Source organism: Leopardus geoffroyi, chromosome B3 (genome assembly GCF_018350155.1).
Source record: "Leopardus geoffroyi isolate Oge1 chromosome B3, O.geoffroyi_Oge1_pat1.0, whole genome shotgun sequence".
Classification (NCBI taxonomy): domain Eukaryota; kingdom Metazoa; phylum Chordata; class Mammalia; order Carnivora; family Felidae; genus Leopardus; species Leopardus geoffroyi.
In genome coordinates this window covers 25,817,254-25,840,556 of record NC_059337.1, presented here as the reverse complement: position 1 = coordinate 25,840,556, position 23,303 = coordinate 25,817,254, and the positions used below count along the sequence as shown (strand labels likewise).

General features: G+C 38.4%; 1 protein-coding gene across 3 annotated transcripts in view; it reads left to right on the top strand.

The window, feature by feature from the left end:
• Positions 1-23,303, top strand: part of GABRB3 (gamma-aminobutyric acid type A receptor subunit beta3) — a 469,312-nt gene that overhangs the window by 414,159 nt on the left and 31,850 nt on the right. For all 3 annotated transcript variants that reach the window (XM_045448928.1, XM_045448927.1, XM_045448929.1), the window contains 2 exons: positions 11,423-11,505; positions 14,173-14,310. In XM_045448928.1, coding sequence (XP_045304884.1) covers positions 11,423-11,505; positions 14,173-14,310 — 221 coding nt within the window. The remainder of the gene's footprint in view (positions 1-11,422; positions 11,506-14,172; positions 14,311-23,303) is intronic.

Genomic DNA, 23,303 nt, shown 5'->3' with positions numbered 1-23,303 from the left:
AAAGCAGAGATAATACCTATCCTTCTCAAGCTATTCCAAGAAATAGAAAGGGAAGGAAAACTTCCAGACTCATTCTATGAAGCCAGTATTACTTTGATTCCTAAACCAGACAGAGACCCAGTAAAAAAAGAGAACTAGAGGCCAATATCCCTGATGAATATGGATGCAAGAATTCTCAATAAGATACTAGCAAATCGAATTCAACGGCATATAAAAAGAATTATTCACCATGATCAAGTGGGATTCATTCCTGGGATGCAGGGCTGGTTCAACATTCGCAAATCAATCAACGTGATACATCACATTAACAAAAAAAAGAGAAGAACCATATGATCCTGTCAATCGATGCAGAAAAGGCCTTCGACAAAATCCAGCACCCTTTCTTAATAAAAACCCTTGAGAAAGTCGGGATAGAAGGAACATATTTAAAGATCATAAAAGCCATTTATGAAAAGCCCACAGCTAACATTATCCTCAACGGGGAAAAACTGAGAGCTTTTTCCCTGAGATCAGGAACACGACAGGGATGCCCACTGTCACCGCTGTTGTTTAACATAGTGCTGGAAGTTCTAGCATCAGCAATCAGACAACAAAAGGAAATCAAAGGCATCAAAATTGGCAAAGATGAAGTCAAGCTTTCGCTTTTTGCAGATGACATGATATTATACATGGAAAATCCGATAGACTCCACCAAAAGTCTGCTTGTACTGATACATGAATTCAGCAAAGTTGCAGGATACAAAATCAATGTACAGAAATCAGTTGCATTCTTATACACTAACAATGAAGCAAGAGAAAGACAAATAAAGAAACTGATTCCATTCACAATTGCACCAAGAAGCATAAAATACCTAGGAATAAATCTAACCAAAGATGTAAAAGATCTGTATGCTGAAAACTATAGAAAGCTTATGAAGGTAATTGAAGAAGATATAAAGAAATGGAAAGACATTCCCTGCTCATGGATTGGAAGAATAAATATTGTCAAAATGTCAATACTACCCAAAGGTATCTACACATTCAAATCAATCCCAATCAAAATTGCACCAGCATTCTTCTCGAAACTAGAACAAGCAATCCTAAAATTCATATGGAACCACAAAAGGCCCCAAATAGCCAAAGTAATTTTGAAGAAGAAGACCAAAGCAGGAGGCATCACAATCCCAGACTTTAGCCTCTACTACAAAGCTGTCATCATCAAGACAGCATGGTATTGGCACAAAAACAGACACATAGACCAATGGAATAGAATAGAAACCCCAGAACTAGACCCACAAACGTATGGCCAACTCATCTTTGACAAAGCAGGAAAGAACATCCAATGGAAAAAAGACAGTCTCTTTAACAAATGGTGCTGGGAGAACTGGACAGCAACATGCAGAAGGTTGAAACTAGACCACTTTCTCACACCATTCACAAAAATAAACTCAAAATGGATAAAGGACCTGAATGTGAGACAGGAAACCATCAAAACCTTAGAGGAGAAAGCAGGAAAAGACCTCTCTGACCTCAGCCGTAGCAATCTCTTACTCGACACATCCCCAAAGGCAAGGGAATTAAAAGCAAAAGTGAATTACTGGGACCTTGTGAAGATAAAAAGCTTCTGCACAGCAAAGGAAACAACCAACAAAACTAAAAGGCAACCAACGGAATGGGAAAAGATATTTGCAAATGACATATCGGACAAAGGGCTAGTATCCAAAATCTGTAAAGAGCTCACCAAACTCCACACCCGAAAAACAAATAATCCAGTGAAGAAATGGGCAGAAAACATGAATAGACACTTCTCTAAAGAAGACATCCGGATGGCCAACAGGCACATGAAAAGATGTTCAACGTCACTGCTTATCAGGGAAATACAAATCAAAACCACACTCAGATATCACCTCACGCCAGTCAGAGTGGCCAAAATGAACAAATCAGGAGACTATAGATGCTGGAGAGGATGTGGAGAAACGGGAACCCTCTTGCACTGTTGGTGGGAATGCAAATTGGTGCAGCCGCTCTGGAAAGCAGTGTGGAGGTTCCTCAGAAAATTAAAAATAGACCTACCCTATGACCCAGCAATAGCACTGCTAGGAATTTATCCAAGGGATACCGGAGTACTGATTCATAGGGGCACTTGTACCCCAATGTTTATAGCAGCACTCTCAACAATAGCCAAATTATGGAAAGAGCCTAAGTGTCCATCAACTTTTGAATGGATAAAGAAATTGTGGTTTATATACACAATGGAATACTACGTGGCAATGAGAAAGAATGAAATATGGCCTTTTGTAGCAACGTGGATGGAACTGGAGAGTGTGATGCTAAGTGAAATAAGCCATACAGAGAAAGACAGATACCATATGGTTTCACTCTTATGTGGATCCTAAGAAACTTAACAGAAACCCATGAGGGAAGGGAAGGAAAAAGAAAAAAAGAGGTTAGAGTGGGAGAGAGCCAAAGCATAAGAGACTCTTAAAAACTGAGAACAAACTGAGGGTTGATGGGGGTTGGGAGGGAGGGGAGGGTGGGTGATGGGTATTGAGGAGGGCACCTTTTGGGATGAGCACTGGGTGTTGTATGGAAACCAATTTGACAATAAATTTCATATATTAAAAAAATAAAAAAAGAAAAAAGAAAAAAGAAGTGTTGGCAAACTTACAGAGTAATTGGAATCCTTATGCATTGTTGGTGGAATATAAAACAGTTCAGACTCCGTGGAAAGCAATGTGACTATTTTTCGAAAAATTAAACATAGAATTATTATACAGTCCAGTAATTCCAATTCTAGGTATATATCAAAAGAAACAAAAGCAGTGACTCAAACAGATAGTTGTACACCAACATTCACAGCAGCATTATTCACAATAGCTAAACGTTTGAAACAAACCAAATGTGCATTAACATATGAATAAACAAAATGCAGTATATCATACAATTGAATATTATTTAACTTTAAAAAGATGTGAAATGCTGATATATGCTACAACAAAGATGAACTTTGAAAACATCGTAAATTAACTAAGCCTGGCACAAAAGGACAAATATTAAATGATTCTACTTATGAGAGATACCTAGACTAAGTAAATTTATAGAGAAAGTAGAATAGAGGTTACCAGGTCCCAGGGGAAGGGGAGAATAAGGAGTTAGTGTTTGATGGGTACAGAGTTTTCTGTTTGAGATGATGAAAAACTTCTGGAGATGGATGGTGGTAATGGTTGCACAGCAATATGAATGTACTTTCCAGTAAACTGTCATTTTAAAATGGTGCAAATGGTAAGTTTTACATATATTTTAAAAATAATTCTTTATTGTTTCATGTTTAATTCTACTAATTGTTGACTTGTATGCTATTTGTTTTTGCTCTGTTTGTCTATTAAAGCTGTTTCATACCCATTTTCTGTCCTTTACCTATCATCTTCTTTTTTCAAAGCTTTGTCTTCTTCCTCTGCCCTTAGGAAGGTTCTACAAGTTTGCCTTCTCCCTTCGGTTTTACTGTCCCCAGACCAGCAGCAGCACCATCATCTAGGAAATTCAGAACTGCAGACCTTCTGTTCAGAATCTGCATTTTAACAAAACCCCTCTGTGATTTTTTATGTCCATTAAAGTTTTAGAAGTCATCTACATCATTAAATTATTTCAGCTGTGTCAAGCCTACTGTCTCTGTCTTCATTATAAATATCAATTCAGTGCCTATGGCTGGGAATCCTAACCTTTTTTTCTTAGCTTTACAGAATCTCTCTATGCCTTTATCTCAGGCTCTTCTTTCCCTATCTCCCTGTTTTTGTTCTAAAGAGAGCACATATGCATTCGTGCCTTTTGACTACTAGACATCATCTTCCAAATATTCCAAGTTTCATTTTCAATGCTTCCACACTTTTCATATAACACCTCTTTGTTTTATTCACGGTTACGCTTATGTAGGCTATATCCTAGACACAAATTGATTTTCTAGTGAGACTATGGATATGGTGACCCTCATGTCCTTCAGCCTCATTCTCACCATGGAAGCCTTAACCTCTTAGGGTATAAATCTGCAAAATTGGTTAATGTGCTCCATTTGTTATGCCTAATTGCATTCATTCAGAGTAGGACCTACCTTCTGACTGCTGGGTTAACTGACTAAGCCTTGAAGTCAGGTGTAATGTATGGTAATTTGAACAGAGTCTAGAATGATATCTTCTACTCTAGCATGCAAGGTTTCCAAGCCCTGTGGATATCTGCCTTTAGCACCAATGACTTTTCTTTGAGCTCATGGGTTATATGTATTTGGCTGTGTTCCCCAACCACTTTCAACCAGAGAGCTGTATCCTCTAAAGCTATATAGAAAGAGAGAGGGAAAGAGGGACTGGATGTTTAGGTTATGGGGCAAGGCCAGACTACTCATTCTGTCTGGCTAATGCTATTCTTCTAGCCCCTTCCAGGGGAACTCACTGTAGTCATGAAGATGTTCTAAAATCTGTACTGTCTGATATAGTAGTCTCCAGCCATATGTGACTGCTGAGCACTTCAAATGTGACTAGTGCATCAGAGGAACTGAATTTTCAACTTTTATTTAATTTTAATTAATTTAAAGTTTAAATGTAAAATAATCACATGTATTCGTGCCTACCATTTTTTTTCAATGTTTTTTTAATTTATTTTTGGGACAGAGAGAGACAGAGCATGAACGGGGGAGGGGCAGAGAGAGAGGGAGACACAGAATCGGAAACAGGCTCCAGGCTCCGAGCCATCAGCCCAGAGCCTGACGCGGGGCTCGAACTCACGGACCGCGAGATCGTGACCTGGCTGAAGTCGGACGCTTAACCGACTGCGCCACCCAGGCGCCCCCGTGCCTACCATTTTTGAACAACATACTTCTAGATGTGAAGCTCTACCAAGTGACATAACCAGATCCAGATAATTAGGGAGTACTTTCCTGGTTCTTTCAAATTGGTTCCTCCCTTCCTCTTCAGAGGGTTGAGCTTGTAGTATTCTCCTCAAGAACTTCCTCAATAATCCATTTTGACAGTTCTGCTCTTGGCTGATGATTAAGGATCTGGCACAGACTTTTCTGTTCATTTTGGTTTTCAATTCAGCACTATTACCAGTTTTGGCCTTCGTGTTGCTTTATCACCATATGGTTTGAAAATCAAGAAAAGATACATCAGGACCTGTCTCATTTTCCTGATATGACTACTCATTTCAACAAAATTGATATTTTTAAAATGATAGTGGTTTTATACTGAAACATAGAGATAAATAATCCTGTTTTAGAAAAATGCTGTCTACTAAGGGCTTTGCTATCCTATCTCACTCTTGAGAAGTATCAGGTTGTGATTTCCATTTTGTATAAGAGAATTTATGCTTTTCTATGTATGTTATTATCTTGGTTGATTGTTATATCTCTTATCTATTGCTACAATGTTGCTGTGTAACAAACAGCTAGAAAGTCTCAATGCCAGATGATAATAAGTGCTCATTGCCTGTGTGTCTGTGTGATTAATGAGCATCTCTGCTCATCCTGGCTAACTCATTCACAGACCTGGGTGTGGGTGGTCTCTACAAGGGATTAGTGGGCACCTCCATACTTCTCCACTTGGCCATTCTCCATCTAAGACCAGTGGACTCATTTGGGCATGGTTTTCTCACAACAAAGGCAGAAGCACAAAAGGAGACTGACTGGAAACAGAATGCCTCTTGGGAGCTAAGCTTGAGACTGGCACATTGTCACTTCCACATATTCTGGCAGACAAAGTAAGTCACAATTTGGCCCTCATTCAGGAGGTGGGCAGACAGCTTCTTTTTAGTGAGGAGAATTTCAAATGACATGGCTAAGAGCATGGATATTTGGAAGCAAGGAAAGAATGGGACTGCCAACATCAATTTAACCCAAAAACTTTCCCAGCAACATGCTAAGGAGTCTGCATAGCAAAGGATTTTGGGCAGTGCTATGAATGTACTTTATTAAATTTTTTGTAAAACAAAAATTGGAATAACTTAAATGTTGGTTTATTCCTTGTGTTTTCTCCACATTGAATAGTAAGCACTTGCTTTAGAATAATACATAGTCAGTTTGAGTTATTTGACTTAGGCCCTTAACCCTAGCATCTGAGTTCCTATTCCTGGAAAAATGCCTGATGAACTTGGTATATGGAGAACCAGGTAGAAGAAGACTATGAGTTACCATAGAGCTGTTGTAAATGGCTAAATGGTTACCTGTAAAGCACTAGTCCAGATGGGCTACTATCCCATGACCATAGACACAGCAATTGCCCAGAGTTCACAGGCATTTAGGCATCCCAAGTGCAAGCCAGAGGTCACACTGGAGGTGCTTCTAACTTGCTCCTAAGTCCTGTTAGTTTAACAAGATTGTGATCAGAGAGCCAGGATTCCACTGATGGCTGCATTTTGCTGTGATCATCACTGCAGTGGAGACCATAAAACTCATGCACATCAACATTGGCCCGCTAAGAATTCATTCTGCAGCAGAAAGATTCACAGAGACCACTTGTCTATTAATACAGGGGGTGTCCCCCAGGCATCTTGACAAATGAGCCCATGGAGCTCTCAGTGAGTCAGTAATTGTGCAGGGCCAGGGCTCTTGCTTGGAGTGCTTGAGAGAGGGCAGGTTGCCTCTTACACTTAGATTTGGGGGATTAAATCCAAGAAAGGTTAAGATATCTCTTTCTTTTTCCACTTCTTGAGTTCAATGCTGTGTGCTTATGCCTGGTCCCCATATCTTCAAAGTCATTTTTTTGTTCAATGAGTATTTATGGGACACCTACTGTGTGCATGCAAGGAACTATTTCAGGCATTGAGGAGATGGCCACCAACAGGAGAGACAAGGCCCTGCTCTCAGACTCGCCTGAGGAGGTAAAAGCGACCTGCAAATCAACAAATAGATGGTGCTCCAATTGTAGATGGTTCTAAGTGTAATGAAAACATTAAAATGGGAGTAATGAGAGGAGAGGTAGCTGGGCTGAGGTACTTTAGTTCTGGTAGGGCTCTGAGAATGCCAGTCAAGGACATTTTCATCTCTGTCCTGTCTGGTATTTGCCATGAATCTAAAAGATTAGTACAAGTTGATAAAGAGATTGTGTGCATTGCCTAAATGATTCACTACAAGTAACGATCCCAGACTCTGCCTATAGTCCACCGTTCCCAGCAGCATTGGCAAGGAGGGCTTTTGTACCTTGGCTGACAAGTGAATATTTCAAGTAAATGTTTATGGTATTTAGTGTCATGATCAACCAACAAAAACATTTCCACAGCAGCTTCTCCACGTGGTCCGCGGAGAATTCTGCATTTGTGCAATGACATGAAGAGTTTGCATCTGCCCTTATTATTTTCAATTGGTGAAAATTTAAAAATGGAAGTGCTGACACCAAAGTACAGCTCGTAATCTTAATGTAATTGAGACAAAGTGAAAACCTTGCAACATGCTAAAAGCCATGGGTCTCTTGACTCAGGCTTCCTCACTCAGCTGTGCAGGCAAACGACACACAGGGATAGTTTATAGATGGTGTTCAAAGATGACACTTATCACATAATAGAATTTTAAATTTACTGGGGATAACGCTCCTCATATAAACTTTGAGTTTACTCCTTGGATTTTCATACTTTTGACCATGAAACACATCTTTAGGAATATATCACTTATAAAAGCAGGACTACCTACTAAATTCTACCCTATTCCACAATGGGTTAAATATCACTATTGTTACTGCACGTGTAGCATGTAGAATATTTACTATCTTCCTTTACATATTGTATTTACAACTTGCCATATATATGATAAGAATATTACATGTATGTATATGATCTCTCTCTGTGTATATATTATATATATATACTTTATGTGTATATATTTTAGATATGTATATGTGTATTTATATATATAATTACAAATTTCTCTACCTCCTTTGATCTTCAACAAGAACCACACACCATGAGTAGCCTTTTAAAATGTTGAATATACAGTATGTCATACTTTAAGGCAGAAGAGATGTTAAAGAGGTAGTATAGGATTCTGTCTGCTTGGATCTGAATTCTGTATCTGTCTTCCAGCAGCATTGTTAATGTGGTCAAGCTATTTAATGTTTCCTAGCCTTGGTTTGTTTATCTTTCAAATGAAAATGGTAATAACACCTTCATAATATGGTTATTAATTAAATGCATGAGTGTTTAAGGCCTGAGCATAGAGATGGGTACAAAGTAAACTCTCAACCAATGTTACATAAAGTACAGATACGACAGCATGCTGTTCTGAGCCCTGAGATAATAAATCAAAATCCTTTTCTGTATCATTTCCTAGTCTTCTATCCATCACTTCTCAACTTCTCCATCTTTTTTTTTTAATTTCTGTTTTCAGCACGCTCGAAGTGTGACTATTTGTAAAGAAAGTACATATTAAATGGTAGACACTTTTTCTGTCACTTGGCTACCATCTTTCTCTCTCTCTTTTTTTTTATCATAGGCATAAATTGCAGCCTTAGACCCTCTAATCACTGTTCTCTCTCAATTAGAAAACAAAAAAGAAACAATGACACTTCCAAAAAAGTATCTACTGAAGAGTAATAATGCAAAACTCCTTAGCCAGTCATGTTTCTCACTGACCCTACCACTATTCCTTAGAAATGGTAGTGGAATTCTCAGATTACAGAGGGTTGTGGAAATGGAGCTAGATATTGGTTAAATTCTCCTCTCAGGACAAATAAAGTTTATTGAGGAAAATATGAAAAGTTGTGGGTAGAGGTTGGGGGTTATGCAAATGGAATTCAGTCACTGTGGCTTTCCTGCCTTTCTTCTATTCCCATTAACTAGGCTTGAGGTCTCAGTTCTGAGTATTCAAATTCCCTTCCATAGTTTCTGCAAAGCCTCAGGCCTCAAAATTTGGCCAATTCATGCAAAAAGTTCACTCCCCTAGTAGTCATGAATTTAGCCCAACTTGGAAGAAGGTTTTGTGGCTCAGGGAGAGGTTTTGGAGTGTTGCACTCTTCTTGATTCCTCTTCCCACCCCTCCTTTCCCTTTTCTTACCTTTCTGTCCCAGTAGCACACAGACCTCTTTCCTTCATGTGTCATCCCTATGCTTACTTTTTGTACCATGAGTAGGCGCTCATGTCGTACTTTTCATCATGAAAGGGTTTCTCTGTTATTTCTTCCATAAGGAGAAGAGTAGTAATACATATTTTTACCTTATTCTTCAAGTAAATTAGGAAAAGGGCTCCATTTTATAGGCAGTATTATGCCAGAATGAGAAGACGAGACAACAGGTATACTGGGTACTGAATACCCTTTTATAGATTCTTCAGCATCATGTTCCCCTTCCAGTAATGCCCATGAAACACACTACATAATGTCACAATAAGTGTGAGTCTCTAAACAATCTGGATATGTTTGTGTTCCTGTTTGTATCGGTGACACTGAGAATAAGAAAAACAATCGTAATCTCAATTATTGGCCCTTTCAAGTGAATAGGTACCAAAATATGTAGGAACTTAAAAACTTGAATATTTCCAGTAGAGATGTTTTTCCTTTCTTCATAAAATTCATAATTTTAACAGAAATTTATTCTAATTTTGCCTTATAGACATCTTGTACGGATGTTGGGTTGTCAATATGCCATAAAACATGCCAGAATTTAAGTGTGAGGCTGGTTCTTCAGTTGTCTAGAAAGTCAGATGCTATGGAAAAATATACCAAAGAGCTAGGTGTTGACTTTGGATTATAGAATGTTATCCACTCCTTAGAATGATAATTGAAAGTGTTATGACATTTAGAAAGGACACATTTTCACCATTGGTATGGGCTTTATAGCATATATCTCCATAACACTTTCATACTATTTGTAGAGAATAATTTAGTATTTATCCATAATTGCCAAATATGTTGACATTTTCCCTCACTGTTCTTTTTGGCCATTGAAGAGTAGAACTTTTCTCAACCTGCTTCTTATCCATATGCTAATAGAAGGACATATTTTACTACTTCACTTATGTTAAATGAGACTAGCCCAACAGAATTGGCACATGCCTGGTGTTTTACTGGTGTTTTGATTAAGATCTGCTGATAGGAACAGAACTTTACCATGTAGCCCAAAATAGAATATTCATATGGAAGGCTATCTAGAGAAAGCTTATTACTGGGCTTCAAGAAAGGTGGAACATGGAAGGTGGTTGGGAATTCAAGGTAACTCGAATCTTAGGAAAAGACATTCTTACTTCTTCATTCTTCTGATCCACCATCTAATGGTTATAATGAGGGCTGGCAGTTACACATTCCACATAATTTATAAAAATGCTCTTCCTTCAAATATGTAGTACATGCCCTGCAAGGCCATGTTCTGTGATCCAGCCATAGTGACCACTATTTCCTCAACCATCTACTCTCTGCATTTTCTCTACCTCTATTATTCTTTCTCATGCCTCACTCTCCAATTTCAGCCTCACTCTCCAATTTCAAAATGACATCAAAATCCTCTAATTCATGAACTTGCAAGATCAGCTCTGTTCTTGCCCTGTCTTTAATTTACTTCCATGTAAGAGAATTCCTTTAGCTCCATTCTGGCTTTTAACTCAAGGCCACATCATAGATTCTTGATCAAGTAATGGTTCAGTCACCTGTAACTGTGGTGAAGAAGGGGTGGGATTCTAGAGAAAAAGAGTATAAAATATAGTGGCTGAATTGCATTTCAACTGAGGATTTGTGTAGGTTGGTTTTCCTAAAATGAAGCTGTAGACAGAGTTGGAAAATAACCTGACATTTCTAGAAGTGTTGTCTCTTAATGTACAGTTGATTTAACCATTGCATGGTGGAGGTTTAACTGTCCTTGGACAGTTAATGTTATAAATTCTTTCCATGGCCGCAGATGACCTTAAGGAAAGCTAACCAACTCAATTTTCATTCATAATTAATAACCAAATATTTTCTTTGAAAAGATATATGATCTCATGGTGAGAAACTCTGAATCATTAGGATCCAGCCCAAAGACAACTATAATAAAATAGGATCAAGCAGAAGCTTGGCTGAGAGTTCCAAAGTGCAGCCTATGAATCTGTAGCTACATAGACATTCACATGGAAAATCAAAGAATTCAATTTTGATCTAATCAGTGATGTTCCTGCACATACGTTTTTTTCTGTGCTATAAAACTGTGCTATAAAAATTGAAGACCAAAGCTTCCTTAGAAACACCTTCCTCTGCCGTAGATTATCCAAAGTCAACATGAGTAATTTTAAGAGATTTAAAGTTTTTATATTGCTTTTCTTGATAAAGCTGGACTATAGGATACTGAAAAGTTATTCATTCAGTACACATTATGAAATATGTTTAATCAGGTGTACTCTGAGGAAAGGATGCCCTACATGGACATTACTCATTGTTTAGCTGGAAGCAGTTTCTCTGCTACATTTTCTCATACCATCTTTAATATATGCCTTCACCTGTGTATTTCAGAATCACCACAACCGCAGCATGCATGATGGACTTGAGAAGATACCCCTTGGATGAGCAGAACTGCACGCTGGAAATTGAAAGCTGTGGGTATCTGTACTTCTTTTTCATTCACTGTATTTTAGGTGTTGTCATTATTTGGCATCTTTTCCAAGGCATATATAATTTTCTTGCCATAGTTTTTAACTATCTTAAATACAGGAGGCTTAATCCTCCACTCCACAAATTTAACTGTCATGAGAGAGACAGAAACAGAGACAGAGAGACAGAGACAGAAACAGAGACAGAGACTCAGTATAAAGAAGTTCTCCTGTCTAATCTGATTAAGAGAGTCTGCTTGGTGTACTGAAATGTAAGAAATCAAGCTCTCCTCACCTTGATCCATTCAGTGAGAAGAGAAAAAACACTGAGATGCAATTTTCTCACAATCTGCTTCATCACACATGAGTGGCTCTACTCCTGGGAACCTGGGCAGTTGGAGTAAAACTCATTTCCCATCAGGAACTCAGCTTTACAAGCAAGCTATTCCTGCATTTTGGCAATTTTCTCAATTTTAAGAGATTCAGATGCCTTATAAGGGTATTTCAGTGTTGAATACGTTTTTTGTGAGGGATGAAAACTGCATCTTTATTATCTAATAAACAAGTGTCCCTCCTGCTACCTGAACTACATCTCCTGACATATCCAGATGTTGCTGTTGCTGTTGTTACTTATCCTGGTCTATCATAGATTGGTTTATAATTAGTCTCAGTTAGGTTTAGTCTTGTCATATTTCTTTAGGGGGAAGGCAAATGACTGCAGTGTTACTGATGCATTTGTGGTGAGAAGTGAGTGTCATTGTGAGCAACCATACTGGGAAGTTGTGCTGGGTGTACACATGTTTTCATCCTGTATAGAACTGACCCCACTGTGCACCTCATTTTGACAGTATATCACTGTCAACTTTTCTGAGAGCCATGCTTTCAGAAAGTGGTGGACATGAAATCATGTCAAGTGGTGCATAATGGAATCATCTGGGGAGATTTAGCATGCAGGACAGAAAGCTCAGTGGAAAAATGATGATTTCCCAGTAATTGAAGGTTTATCTTAGAAGTAAAGTGGATTCTGTATGGCCGGAAGGCACAACTCCCAGTGAGGTGATGGAAATTTCAGGAAGGCAAATTTGGGACCTAAGTAAGGAAGCAGCTCCTACTCCAAATCTCTGAACACATACTGAGTAGCCTCAGAGTGTGCAGATTCTGTTACTGTGATGTTTGAACTGAGGGGGAGAATGGGTAGGACGGTCTGTTATCAACTTCCTCAGAAAGTGAGGAATAATCCTTCACTTTGGAGCCATTAGAGAAAATCCATAGTTAAAGCATTTGAGTGGAAGAAAGGATTTTCTGGTGACCTGACTACACACATATACAAATGTTTTTATTTAAGTCAAGATGGAAATGTGGGGAAGTGTGAGCCCCCACACAAGGGGGAGGGACACACCACTGGGCACAGTATGCAGTCTGAGCTGCAGCCAGAAGACCAGTGGTGCCAGGCTGGGTGAGTGAGAGAAAGAGAGTGGATGTACTCACAATACATACAGGGTCCAGTTCTGTAGATTCTTCACATCCTTGTAAGGACTTTGGATTTATTTCACTAATTGTATTGGGAAACATTTGAGAGATTTAAGCAGAAGAGTGGCTTGATAAGATGTGTGTGTTATGAACTGTTGTCATGATTGCCAGATGTGAATGGAATGTAAGGAAGTCAGAGAGAAGGGAGGAGACAAAAGTTGTAACCACCAGATCCAAGGAGAGAAGGCAGCAGATGGGACAAGGGAGATGACATTTGCCATGGAGAGCAGTCATGCCCATAGCTTTGGCCTATTTGTCAAATATTGAGTGCCTGCCTTACATTGTATTACACATTCAAATTAAAAAAAAAAAAAGTCTGTTATACCGATAGGATATTTTTCTCTAAGTCTAAGTTTTAATCAACCTTACCAATAAAGTTAACTTAATTCTGTGGAAGACTCTTGGGTGGTGCCAGAAACATCAGATTTGATTGTCCTATTGTCTCATTCTGAAGAAGCATTGATTGATTTATTACAAGGTGAACAATGTACACTATGCTAAGATCTGGGCTTGGAGCTATAATCTGGGTAATAAATACTACCCTTTGTAAGGTCCAATAGTATCCCAACCAAATGTATTTCTAAAGATGGCAGACCTCATAGCCAGAAACGTCTGATGAAGCCATATAAAAATACCAAGGAGGACCCTACTTTGCCCTGAAATTTTCAAATGTTATCAAACTTCAACATGTTAAATTCACCCTCAGTGTTTTAACTTTATCATAGTTTTTGAGAGGAGTTGCTTTTCCAGAATTCCTTATACTTGAGGTTTAATTTTTTTCTTACAACCATCTTCTGCAGTGCTGTTAATATATATTTTAAATTTATTTCTATGCAACATCCAGTCCAACTCTATGATTAGGCTTTGCAAACAGAATTCTGGTGAGAGCATTCAGCCTCCCCAGCTCCTCTACTTCTCAGTGCTAGTGTGGTCTGAATGAAACAGCAGAGGTAGTAACCAAAAATATTCGAAAGTTAGTTCTTTGATGATGCTTTTTCTCATAGTTAAGCCCATGGAACAAATCTACTTCAAATATGGGAAAGCTGTTATTTCATTTTATTAATTACAGTTTCTTTAGGCTTGCATGTAAACAAAATGAAGATTCTTCATTTCTGTCATGTCCCCACTTCTCTCTCATGGCAGATGGCTATACCACAGATGACATTGAATTTTACTGGCGTGGAGGTGATAAGGCTGTCACTGGAGTGGAAAGGATTGAGCTCCCTCAGTTCTCTATTGTGGAGCATCGTCTGGTCTCGAGGAATGTCGTCTTTGCCACAGGTGAGTCCTGTGTTCACTCACTGGAAGCCTAGGCAGTGATAGTCTCGTAATGAAACCATGCAGCTTACTCACAGAACTTGGTCATTCAAAGATGTACTGTCATCAGTAATTCATCATCTTAGGTACTCCTTTTCTCTGTGTCTAAAGGGATTGGTAAACTTTGATGGGAAGGAAAAATCACCTCACAAGGAGATGCATTCAGGGGATAGTTACTGAGAAGTTAAAAAGCTAGGGTGAATTTAACCAACCCATATATGGTAACATAAGAAACTCTCATTTCTGGGCAGACACAAATCCAGTGATAGCCTTGAAGGCAGACAGGAAGGGAGGAAGGAGAAGGAGGAAGATCTGAGGAAGTAGTGCTATTCCCCTCCCAGAAGTAAGATAACTTCACCCCACTTCTGGGGTAGCAGCCTTGGTGGTCCAAGAAATTGGGCCACCCTCAGTGAGTGATGCTTCTTGAAATATGATCATATTCTCCTTACACTATCTGGTTAAGGTTGCCCCAGCCTGGGTTTCATTGTCATCTTTGTTTCAACTATCTAAAGATTGAGAAGGTAATTTCTGCTATCCTGTCTGTCCTTGCTGAGGTTTCATTAAATTACAACTATGTGTATTTTAACATTGTGCAGTTTTTTCTTGTTACCCCTGCATTCCTTCTATATATGTTGTAATCGAGGTAATAAACAAAAGTCCTTTTTAATCAGTAAGGTTTTATAAAGACCACAAACTCTGGGTTGAAAATGCTAAATAAAGACAGAGCTGGAACCTTCCACCTCGGCTTTCTCCTGTCAGTATAGCTTGAACAATGACAAGTGGGTGCCAATCAGCTCCAGTTCTGTGAGGGCATTCATAAAGCCCAAGGAAGCCCCTGTTCTTTCTGCCTGTTGCCTCTGGCTGGAATGCCTGTGACCAACAGTCACCTGCCTCTCCTTTGCCTGGTCACCTCTGACTCATTCTTTAGCTTAGTCTAGATGCCATTTCCTCTGGGAAGACTTTTTGACTCTGCTCTGCTTACACACTTACACACTGCCTCCCCAAGCTGGATTAAGTGGCTGCTTTGTGTTGCCACAATACTGCTCTGCTGTGCCTCTCACCTCAAGGATACATCTCCATTAGGAGGGGCCTGTCTTGGTTATGGTTTACCCCTAATCCCATCCCCATCTTGTATAATGCCTGACATGTCCTAGGCATGCAGCAATAGTCCCTGGATAAATGAACAATGAGTCAAGCACCAACTTCCCTCCTCTCTACCCCAGCTTCTAAGAACCAATGAGACATGCTAAGTATAGACAAAAGCCCGAATGCTTAAGACACCGATCTGGCTCATTTTTATGCAGTGCCACTTTATCCTCTGTTGCAAGAGGTGCTACAGATATCCCTGTAGTCTCTAGAGGCACTCACGTCAGATGGACAGTAAGAGCCAGCAAATACATTGGCTTATTGTTAAGCAATGGTTTCTACAACCAAGAAATCTGCCCTGTGATGCATTGGATAAAATGCTTTACTGATTTTAGAACCAGGATTCAAATTGTTCCATGCTACAAGTGATATGTGCAGATGTTCTGCTCAGAACATAAGAGTAGTGTTCTCTCAGTGGAATAATCCTCCCAAACCTGCCTTGGTCTTGAAAATTGCCATTGTGGCCATTAGTATGTTGCCTTGAGGATCTCTTACTGCATCTTCATGCGGCCTCATCAAAAAGATGGATGAGGTCTGTGTGCAGTGCTTCCATAGGAAAATGCAACCATTTAGAATGGCCTTCCTGAATCCTCTACCTCAAAACCACTAAGAGGCCTTTTTTTTTTTCTAGATTCACTCTTTGTCTTTCTTTGAAGTATTTATATGGTAGAAAGTCTCCCAAATAGACACTACAGATGTGGGGGATAATATTTAAACTATGCATAGAGCAATCAGCCCATCAGAATGAAGTACAATGTCTTCTTTCTAGCACTTACCAAGTTCTGGCATTTGCAAGATATAAGCCAGGAACTCCATATCAGTCAGTTACAAACCTCCCAACTTTCAAAGAGCTTGCACTTTATATTGTGTGTCAATTATACTTCAATAATAACGTTTTTTTTAAAGAGCTTGCAGTTTAAAATTAGTCTAATTGGTCAATTCATAAGGAAGTAGCATAAGCTACATTGTTAAAAATATTTTAAAATTAAATGTTACACTGATTTGTTTTCCTTTCCACAAGTGTTCTTAATTAAAGAGATTTTGATCAGTCAACAGGATTGATCAGTCAATCAGGCTATAGGATTGAAGAATTCTGTAGCCTGATAGAATTCTCAAAAAAGGATTAGTTAAGAACAAACACTCTGGAAGTTTATTTGGACCAGCCAGAGTCCATGATGAGGATTAAATGTAATGCTCTCCACCTCTACACAGAGCAGCCACATGAATCTGCAGGACAATGGGTGGAGGCAAGCTAGACTCAGGGGAGGCAAACAAAACATATAAGGTGCAAAATTTCAGATATTTATTCTCAGTATCATGCAAGTGAAATTTTGTTTTACCCTCCTAACCTTTGTCCTGCCAATTTGGGGATCTTACAGAAGGTGCTTTGCTGTGATTGCCTACAGGAAACTGTCCTAGTCCATCTCCAGGGTAACATGAGGTTTAGGCTACAGGGAAGAGAACATGCAAAAGCAAGTTATGAATATTCACTCAACAACTGACATGAACTGGTTGTGGGACTGGGCCTGGCATCAAAGAGAGAAACAAGGAGTGTCTGGTCTCCTGGGATTTCTCATTAGGCCTTCATGTTTCAGCAATATTCCCCTGATGATGTCACATAGTCCACTGTGTAAAATAATGTTTAGTGAGAATTAAGCCACAGTAATAGAGTTGACTTAAATATGTTCAAGAGACACTATGTCTGGGGTTCTAAAACACAGATGTTGGAGAAGTCCTAACTGAAACTTGCTAGCAGTGTGACTCAGGGCAATTTATTTAACCACTTTGAAAAATAGGGATATTAATAATATCTATTGGTAGGGTTGTTGGGAGGAATACATGAGTTAGTATAAACAAAAAGCCTAGAATAGTGCCTATAGTAAGCATTTATTAGCTCCCACTAACTAAAATGTGGGATCAGGAGGGAGGCATATTCTGAGGAGTCTGAGAATAGATACTGTAGCGGCTGACCAGATCTTTGTATGTATTGGAAATTTTATGACATTCTTCTCCTGAATGATTGGGCTTCTAATTACTTATCAGAGGATTTTAAGAGTAGGGATTGTCTTGGGTTCATATTTGTATCCATAAAACATTCCAGTACCTAGCCCACTCAATAGTTTGAAACCTGAGGGGTTATTGAATTTAGGAGAGGAAATCTGACCATCACTAAGTATGTGAACTCTTATTGAATGAATTGTTTCTGCAAAAGAGATATTATAAAAATTTGATATTATATATTCAAATATTTAATGTACTAAAATATTATGTATTTTTTTAGAACTTTATTTTTTTTCAATATATGAAATTTATTGTCAAATTGGTTTCCATACAACACCCAGTGCTCATCCCAAAAGGTGCCCTCCTCAATACCCATCACCCACCCTCCCCTCCCTCCCAACCCCCATCAACCCTCAGTTTGTTCTCAGTTTTTAACAGTCTCTTATGCTTTGGCTCTCTCCCACTCTAACCTCTTTTTTTTTTCCTTCCCCTCCCCCATGGGTTTCTGTTAAGTTTCTCAAGATCCACATAAGAGTGAAACCATATGGTATCTGTCTTTCTCTGTATGGCTTATTTCACTTAGCATCACACTCTCCAGTTCCATCCACGTTGCTACAAAAGGCCATATTTCATTCTTTCTCATTGCCACGTAGTATTCCATTGTGTATATAAACCACAATTTCTTTATCCATTCATCAGTTGATGGACATTTAGGCTCTTTCCACAATTTGGCTATTGTTGAGAGTGCTGCTATAAACATTGGGGTACAAGTGCCCCTATGCATCAGTACTCCTGTATCCCTTGGGTAAATTCCTAGCAATGCTATTGCTGGGTCATAGGGTAGGTCTACTTTTAATTTTCTGAGGAACCTCCACACTGCTTTCCAGAGCAGCTGCACCAATTTGCATTCCCACCAACAGTGCAAGAGGGTTCCCGTTTCTCCACATCCTCTCCAGCATCTATAGTCTCCTGATTTGTTCATTTTGGCCACTCTGACTGGCGTGAGGTGATATCTGAGTGTGGTTTTGATTTGTATTTCCCTGATAAGCAGTGACGTTGAACATCTTTTCATGTGCCTGTTGGCCATCCGGATGTCTTCTTTAGAGAAGTGTCTATTCATGTTTTCTGCCCATTTCTTCACTGGGTTATTTGTTTTTTGGGTGTGGAGTTTGGTGAGCTCTTTACAGATTTTGGATACTAGCCCTTTGTCCGATATGTCATTTGCAAATACCTTTTTCCATTCCGTTGGTTGCCTTTTAGTTTTGTTGGTTGTTTCCTTTGCTGTGCAGAAGCTTTTTATCTTCATAAGGTCCCAGTAATTCATTTTTGCTTTTAATTCCCTTGCCTTTGGGGATGTGTCGAGTAAGAGATTGCTACGGCTGAGGTCAGAGAGGTCTTTTCCTGCTTTCTCCTCTAAGGTTTTGATGGTTTCCTGTCTCACATTCAGGTCCTTTACCCATTTTGAGTTTATTTTTGTGAATGGTGTGAGAAAGTGGTCTAGTTTCAGCCTTCTGCATGTTGCTGTCCAGTTCTCCCAGCACCATTTGTTAAAGAGACTGTCTTTTTTCCATTGGATGTTCTTTCCTGCTTTGTCAAAGATGAGTTGGCCATACGTTTGTGGGTCTAGTTCTGGGGTTTCTATTCTATTCCATTGGTCTATGTGTCTGTTTTTGTGCCAATACCATGCTGTCTTGATGATGACAGCTTTGTAGTAGAGGCTAAAGTCTGGGATTGTGATGCCTCCTGCTTTGGTCTTCTTCTTCAAAATTACTTTGGCTATTTGGGGCCTTTTGTGGTTCCATATGAATTTTAGGATTGCTTTTTCTAGCTTCGAGAAGAATGCTGGTGCACTTTTGATTGGGATTGCATTGAATGTGTAGATAGCTTTGGGTAGTATTGACCTTTTAACAATATTTATTCTTCCAATTCATGAGTATGGAATGTTTTTCCATTTCTTTATATCTTCTTCGATTTCCTTCATAAGCTTTCTATAGTTATATATTCAAATATTTAATGTACTAAAATACTATGTATTTTTAAAAAAATACATATAAAACCTCTTTGTACCTGGGGAGGAAATTAAGTACCCCTTTGCTTAGGAAAAGGGAGTCGTGTTCCATAGGTGTGTTTTATTTTTTTTGAGAGGTAGATAGAGGGGCAGAAGGAGAGGGAGAGAGAGAATTTTAAGCAGGTTCCACACTCGGCATGGAGCCCAACACAGGGCTCTATCTCAATGACTTGAGCCAAAACCAAGAGTCGGACACTAAACCGACTGAGCCACCCAAGTGCCCCTCGCCCCCGTAGGTGTATTTTAAAGACAACAAAGAAATGACTGAGTTAGTTCATATTAACAAATAATTATTCAGTTACTACCATTATTCAATAAATAGTTTTGTTTTGTTTTGTTTGGAAAAAAATCAACCCTTTTAAACTCGAAAGAAAATGAAGCAAGCCTACATTACTCTAACTTCTAACCATAATGGCATGCTGTATTATAATTTACAGCACCTTGTTTTAAGCATTTTTCACTAATGTTCCTTGAAGACTGGTAATAAACAAATAAATTAGCCCAAGTTAAAGTTTAGGAAAACTGAAGTTCAAGAATGATAACAATTTGGGGCCCCTGAGTGGTTCAGTCAGTTAAGCATCCAACTTTGGCTTAGGTCATGATCTCGAGGTTTGGTTCCTGAGTTTGAGTGCCACATCAGGCTCTGTGCTATTAGCAGAGATCCTATGTCTCCCTCTCTCTCTGCCCCTACCCTGCTCTCTCTCTCTCCCTCAAAAATAAATCACATAAATAAAGAATGATAATAATTTGATCAAAGTTGCATAGTAAAGCTAGAAAGGATGACGATTCTCATGTTTCTTAAGGAATAAGTACCCCTAATGCATTTTGATAAAGATTTTAAAAACTAGCCTTTTTATGCTTTATTTTGAATGATCATTTTCATCAATTTTACATATTAATGTTATAAGGGTTCTTACAAAACAGGTGAATATGTAGTTGGGATAACAAACAATGAACACAGTGCCTGCTTTTAGAGTCTGTGCCACTCTCTCCTTCACATGCCTATGTTAATAGGCCATGTGTTCTTGATGAACAGTGCTTTATGCAGGTTTCCAAAAACTGATAATGGGATTGGAGGCCTCCACAATCCCAATCCAGGGCCCTACAATTGCTTCATCCAACACCCAGAAATACTTGGTGGCAAGAAATGTGCCTCTGCCTTCCTATTCATCCTGCACTTTGCTGCCAGATTAGTAGCTGAGGAACACTGTTTGCATGAAGCCATTACCCAGCTCCAAATGCTTTGATGACTACCCTTTGTCTGCAGAGTACGATTAATACTCGTTGACCTTGAATCCATATGTTGCACCAACCTGTCTCTTCAGTTTAGCTCACAAATGTCCCCAGTATGAAGCCATCCTGATAGTTGTTGCATCTAACTCTTATACTCTCCTCGAAGCATATGCTCCTGCATTCTGCCTAAAGACTTTCACTTCTGTTATAGCCTCCACTTGATATATTTTCTTCCTGTTTTTCTTATCCAAATCTTGTATGTTTATCAATGGACAGTTCAACCACCAACACCTCCACTTAGCTTTCCTTGAACGTATCTGTCAATTATCTTTCCTTTGGAAAACTTGGTATCACACTCTACCTGTATCATTCCTTTATCAACTGTCAAATATTATTAATTTCTGTCAAATATTATTACTGCCACTCTCATATATGTCAGGCATGCAACAAATATATTTTCAATTATTTTTTTGGTTCATAAATTGGTGCTCATTATTTTCACAAAATGTCCAAGTCCCAAATATAGATTCTTCTTGAAAGTCAGAGAAGAGGGGGGCACCTGGGTGGTTCAGTTGGTTAAGCATCCGACTCTTGATCTCAGCTCAGGTCAGGTTACAATCCCACAGTTTGTGAGTTGGAGTGGAGAATCGGGCTGCTCTCTGACAGCATGGAGCCTGCTTGGGATTCTGTCTCTCCTTCTCTCTGCCCCTCTCCTTCTCTCTCTCTCTCTGAAAATAAATAAATAAACTTAAAAAAAAGTCAGAGAAGAGAAAAAAGAAAGTAAATTATTTTAATTAGGCTTATTGTATGTCATTCGTTGTTCCAATCTACTGGATTTCCCGGGAATTCCTGGATCTATTACAAGTATTCCTTATTGATCCAGAATTATATTTATTTTTTTAATAATTAAAGCATAGTTGACACACATTTTTACATTAGTTTCAGGTGTACAACATAATGATTTGACAACTCTCTATACGTTATGCTATACTTACCACAAGTGTAACTACCATGTCACCATACGACACTATTACAATACCATTGACTATATTCCCTGTGCTGTACATATTCATCCCTGTGACATATTCATTCCGTAACTGGAAGTTTGTTTCTTTCCATCCCTTCACCCATTTTGTCCATCTCCTTCCCCTTCCCCTCTGGCAACTATTAGTTTCTTCTCTATATTTATATGTCTGTTTCTTCACTGTTCATTTGTTTGTTCATTTGTTTTGTTTTTAGATTCCACATATAAGAGAAATCATATGGTATTTGTCTCTGTCTTTGTTATTGCGTATGACAAGATCACATACTTTTTTTATTTTTTAATGTTTATTTATTTTTGAGAGACACAGAGACAGAGTGTGAGCAGAGGAGGGGCAGAGAGAAAGGGAGACAGAATCTGGAACAGGCTCCAGGCTCTGAGCTTGATCTCATACTTTTTAATGAAAGGGTATATGAAGTGAGTTCTCAGATTATTCCTTGGCACCTACAATCTCTAGGATTAAGCCAAATCTGAAAACATGCCTGAGTAAGGCTTTCTAAGAAAAGGGATGCCAGATTAAAAGGGAGACAGAAGAAAAAAGAGAAAGAATACAAGGGTGGGGGATCCTCTCCCTCCTGCAACTTGATACCTAGATGTGAGCTACATGGCATTCTCTTTCTCCTTTAACCATTAAAATAAATTTATTTACTATAGTCAATGTATTTCTATTTAATCTGTCATCTACTTCTGTGAGATCCATTAGCGATCTATGGTAGAATATCAGAAAATACTGAAAAGTATTTTTAAAGTAAGTGGAAACAAATTAGTCTTAGAAATTCTTTGGATTGAAATCTGAAAAAAAAGATTGGCCTTCTATATAAGCCTTTAGGAATAATGTGAGAAATCTTTGCTGAACCTAACTTTTAAACCTCTTCTAGATTGACAATTCTTAATCATTTAAAAGTTGAGGTCTGAAATATTCTCTTAAAAATGTTTAACAAAGCATTCTTCCTAAAAATGGTTAGAATTTTTCCATGCTTTATAATTTTATACAAAGACATAGATTGTTAGATTTTTTTTTTACTTTAATGATAACTTTTATAACTTTTCTGTATGAGCACATATAGAAAAATACTTAAAATATAAATGCAGAGCTAACTGAATTACCAGAAAGTGAGCAATCCTATAACTGCAATTAGGTGAAAAAGTAGAATGTTACCAGAACCCCAAAATCCCCACTATGACTCCACTTAATATCCTTACCTCCCTCCTTCCCAAAGAAAACTATTATCTTGTCACAATATAATGAAATTTGTGTTTTTGTTTTGTTTTGGTTTTTTTTTTTTTTTTTTTGAATTTTGTATTTTTGAACCTTATTTGATAGGATAATAGAGTTTGAATTTAACTGAACATTATGTTTATGAAATCCATCCATGTCACTGTATTTCATTTATTTTCTTTGCTATATTACTATGCAATTACACCACATTTTATTTATCCACTCTATTGTGGGTACAGATTTATGAA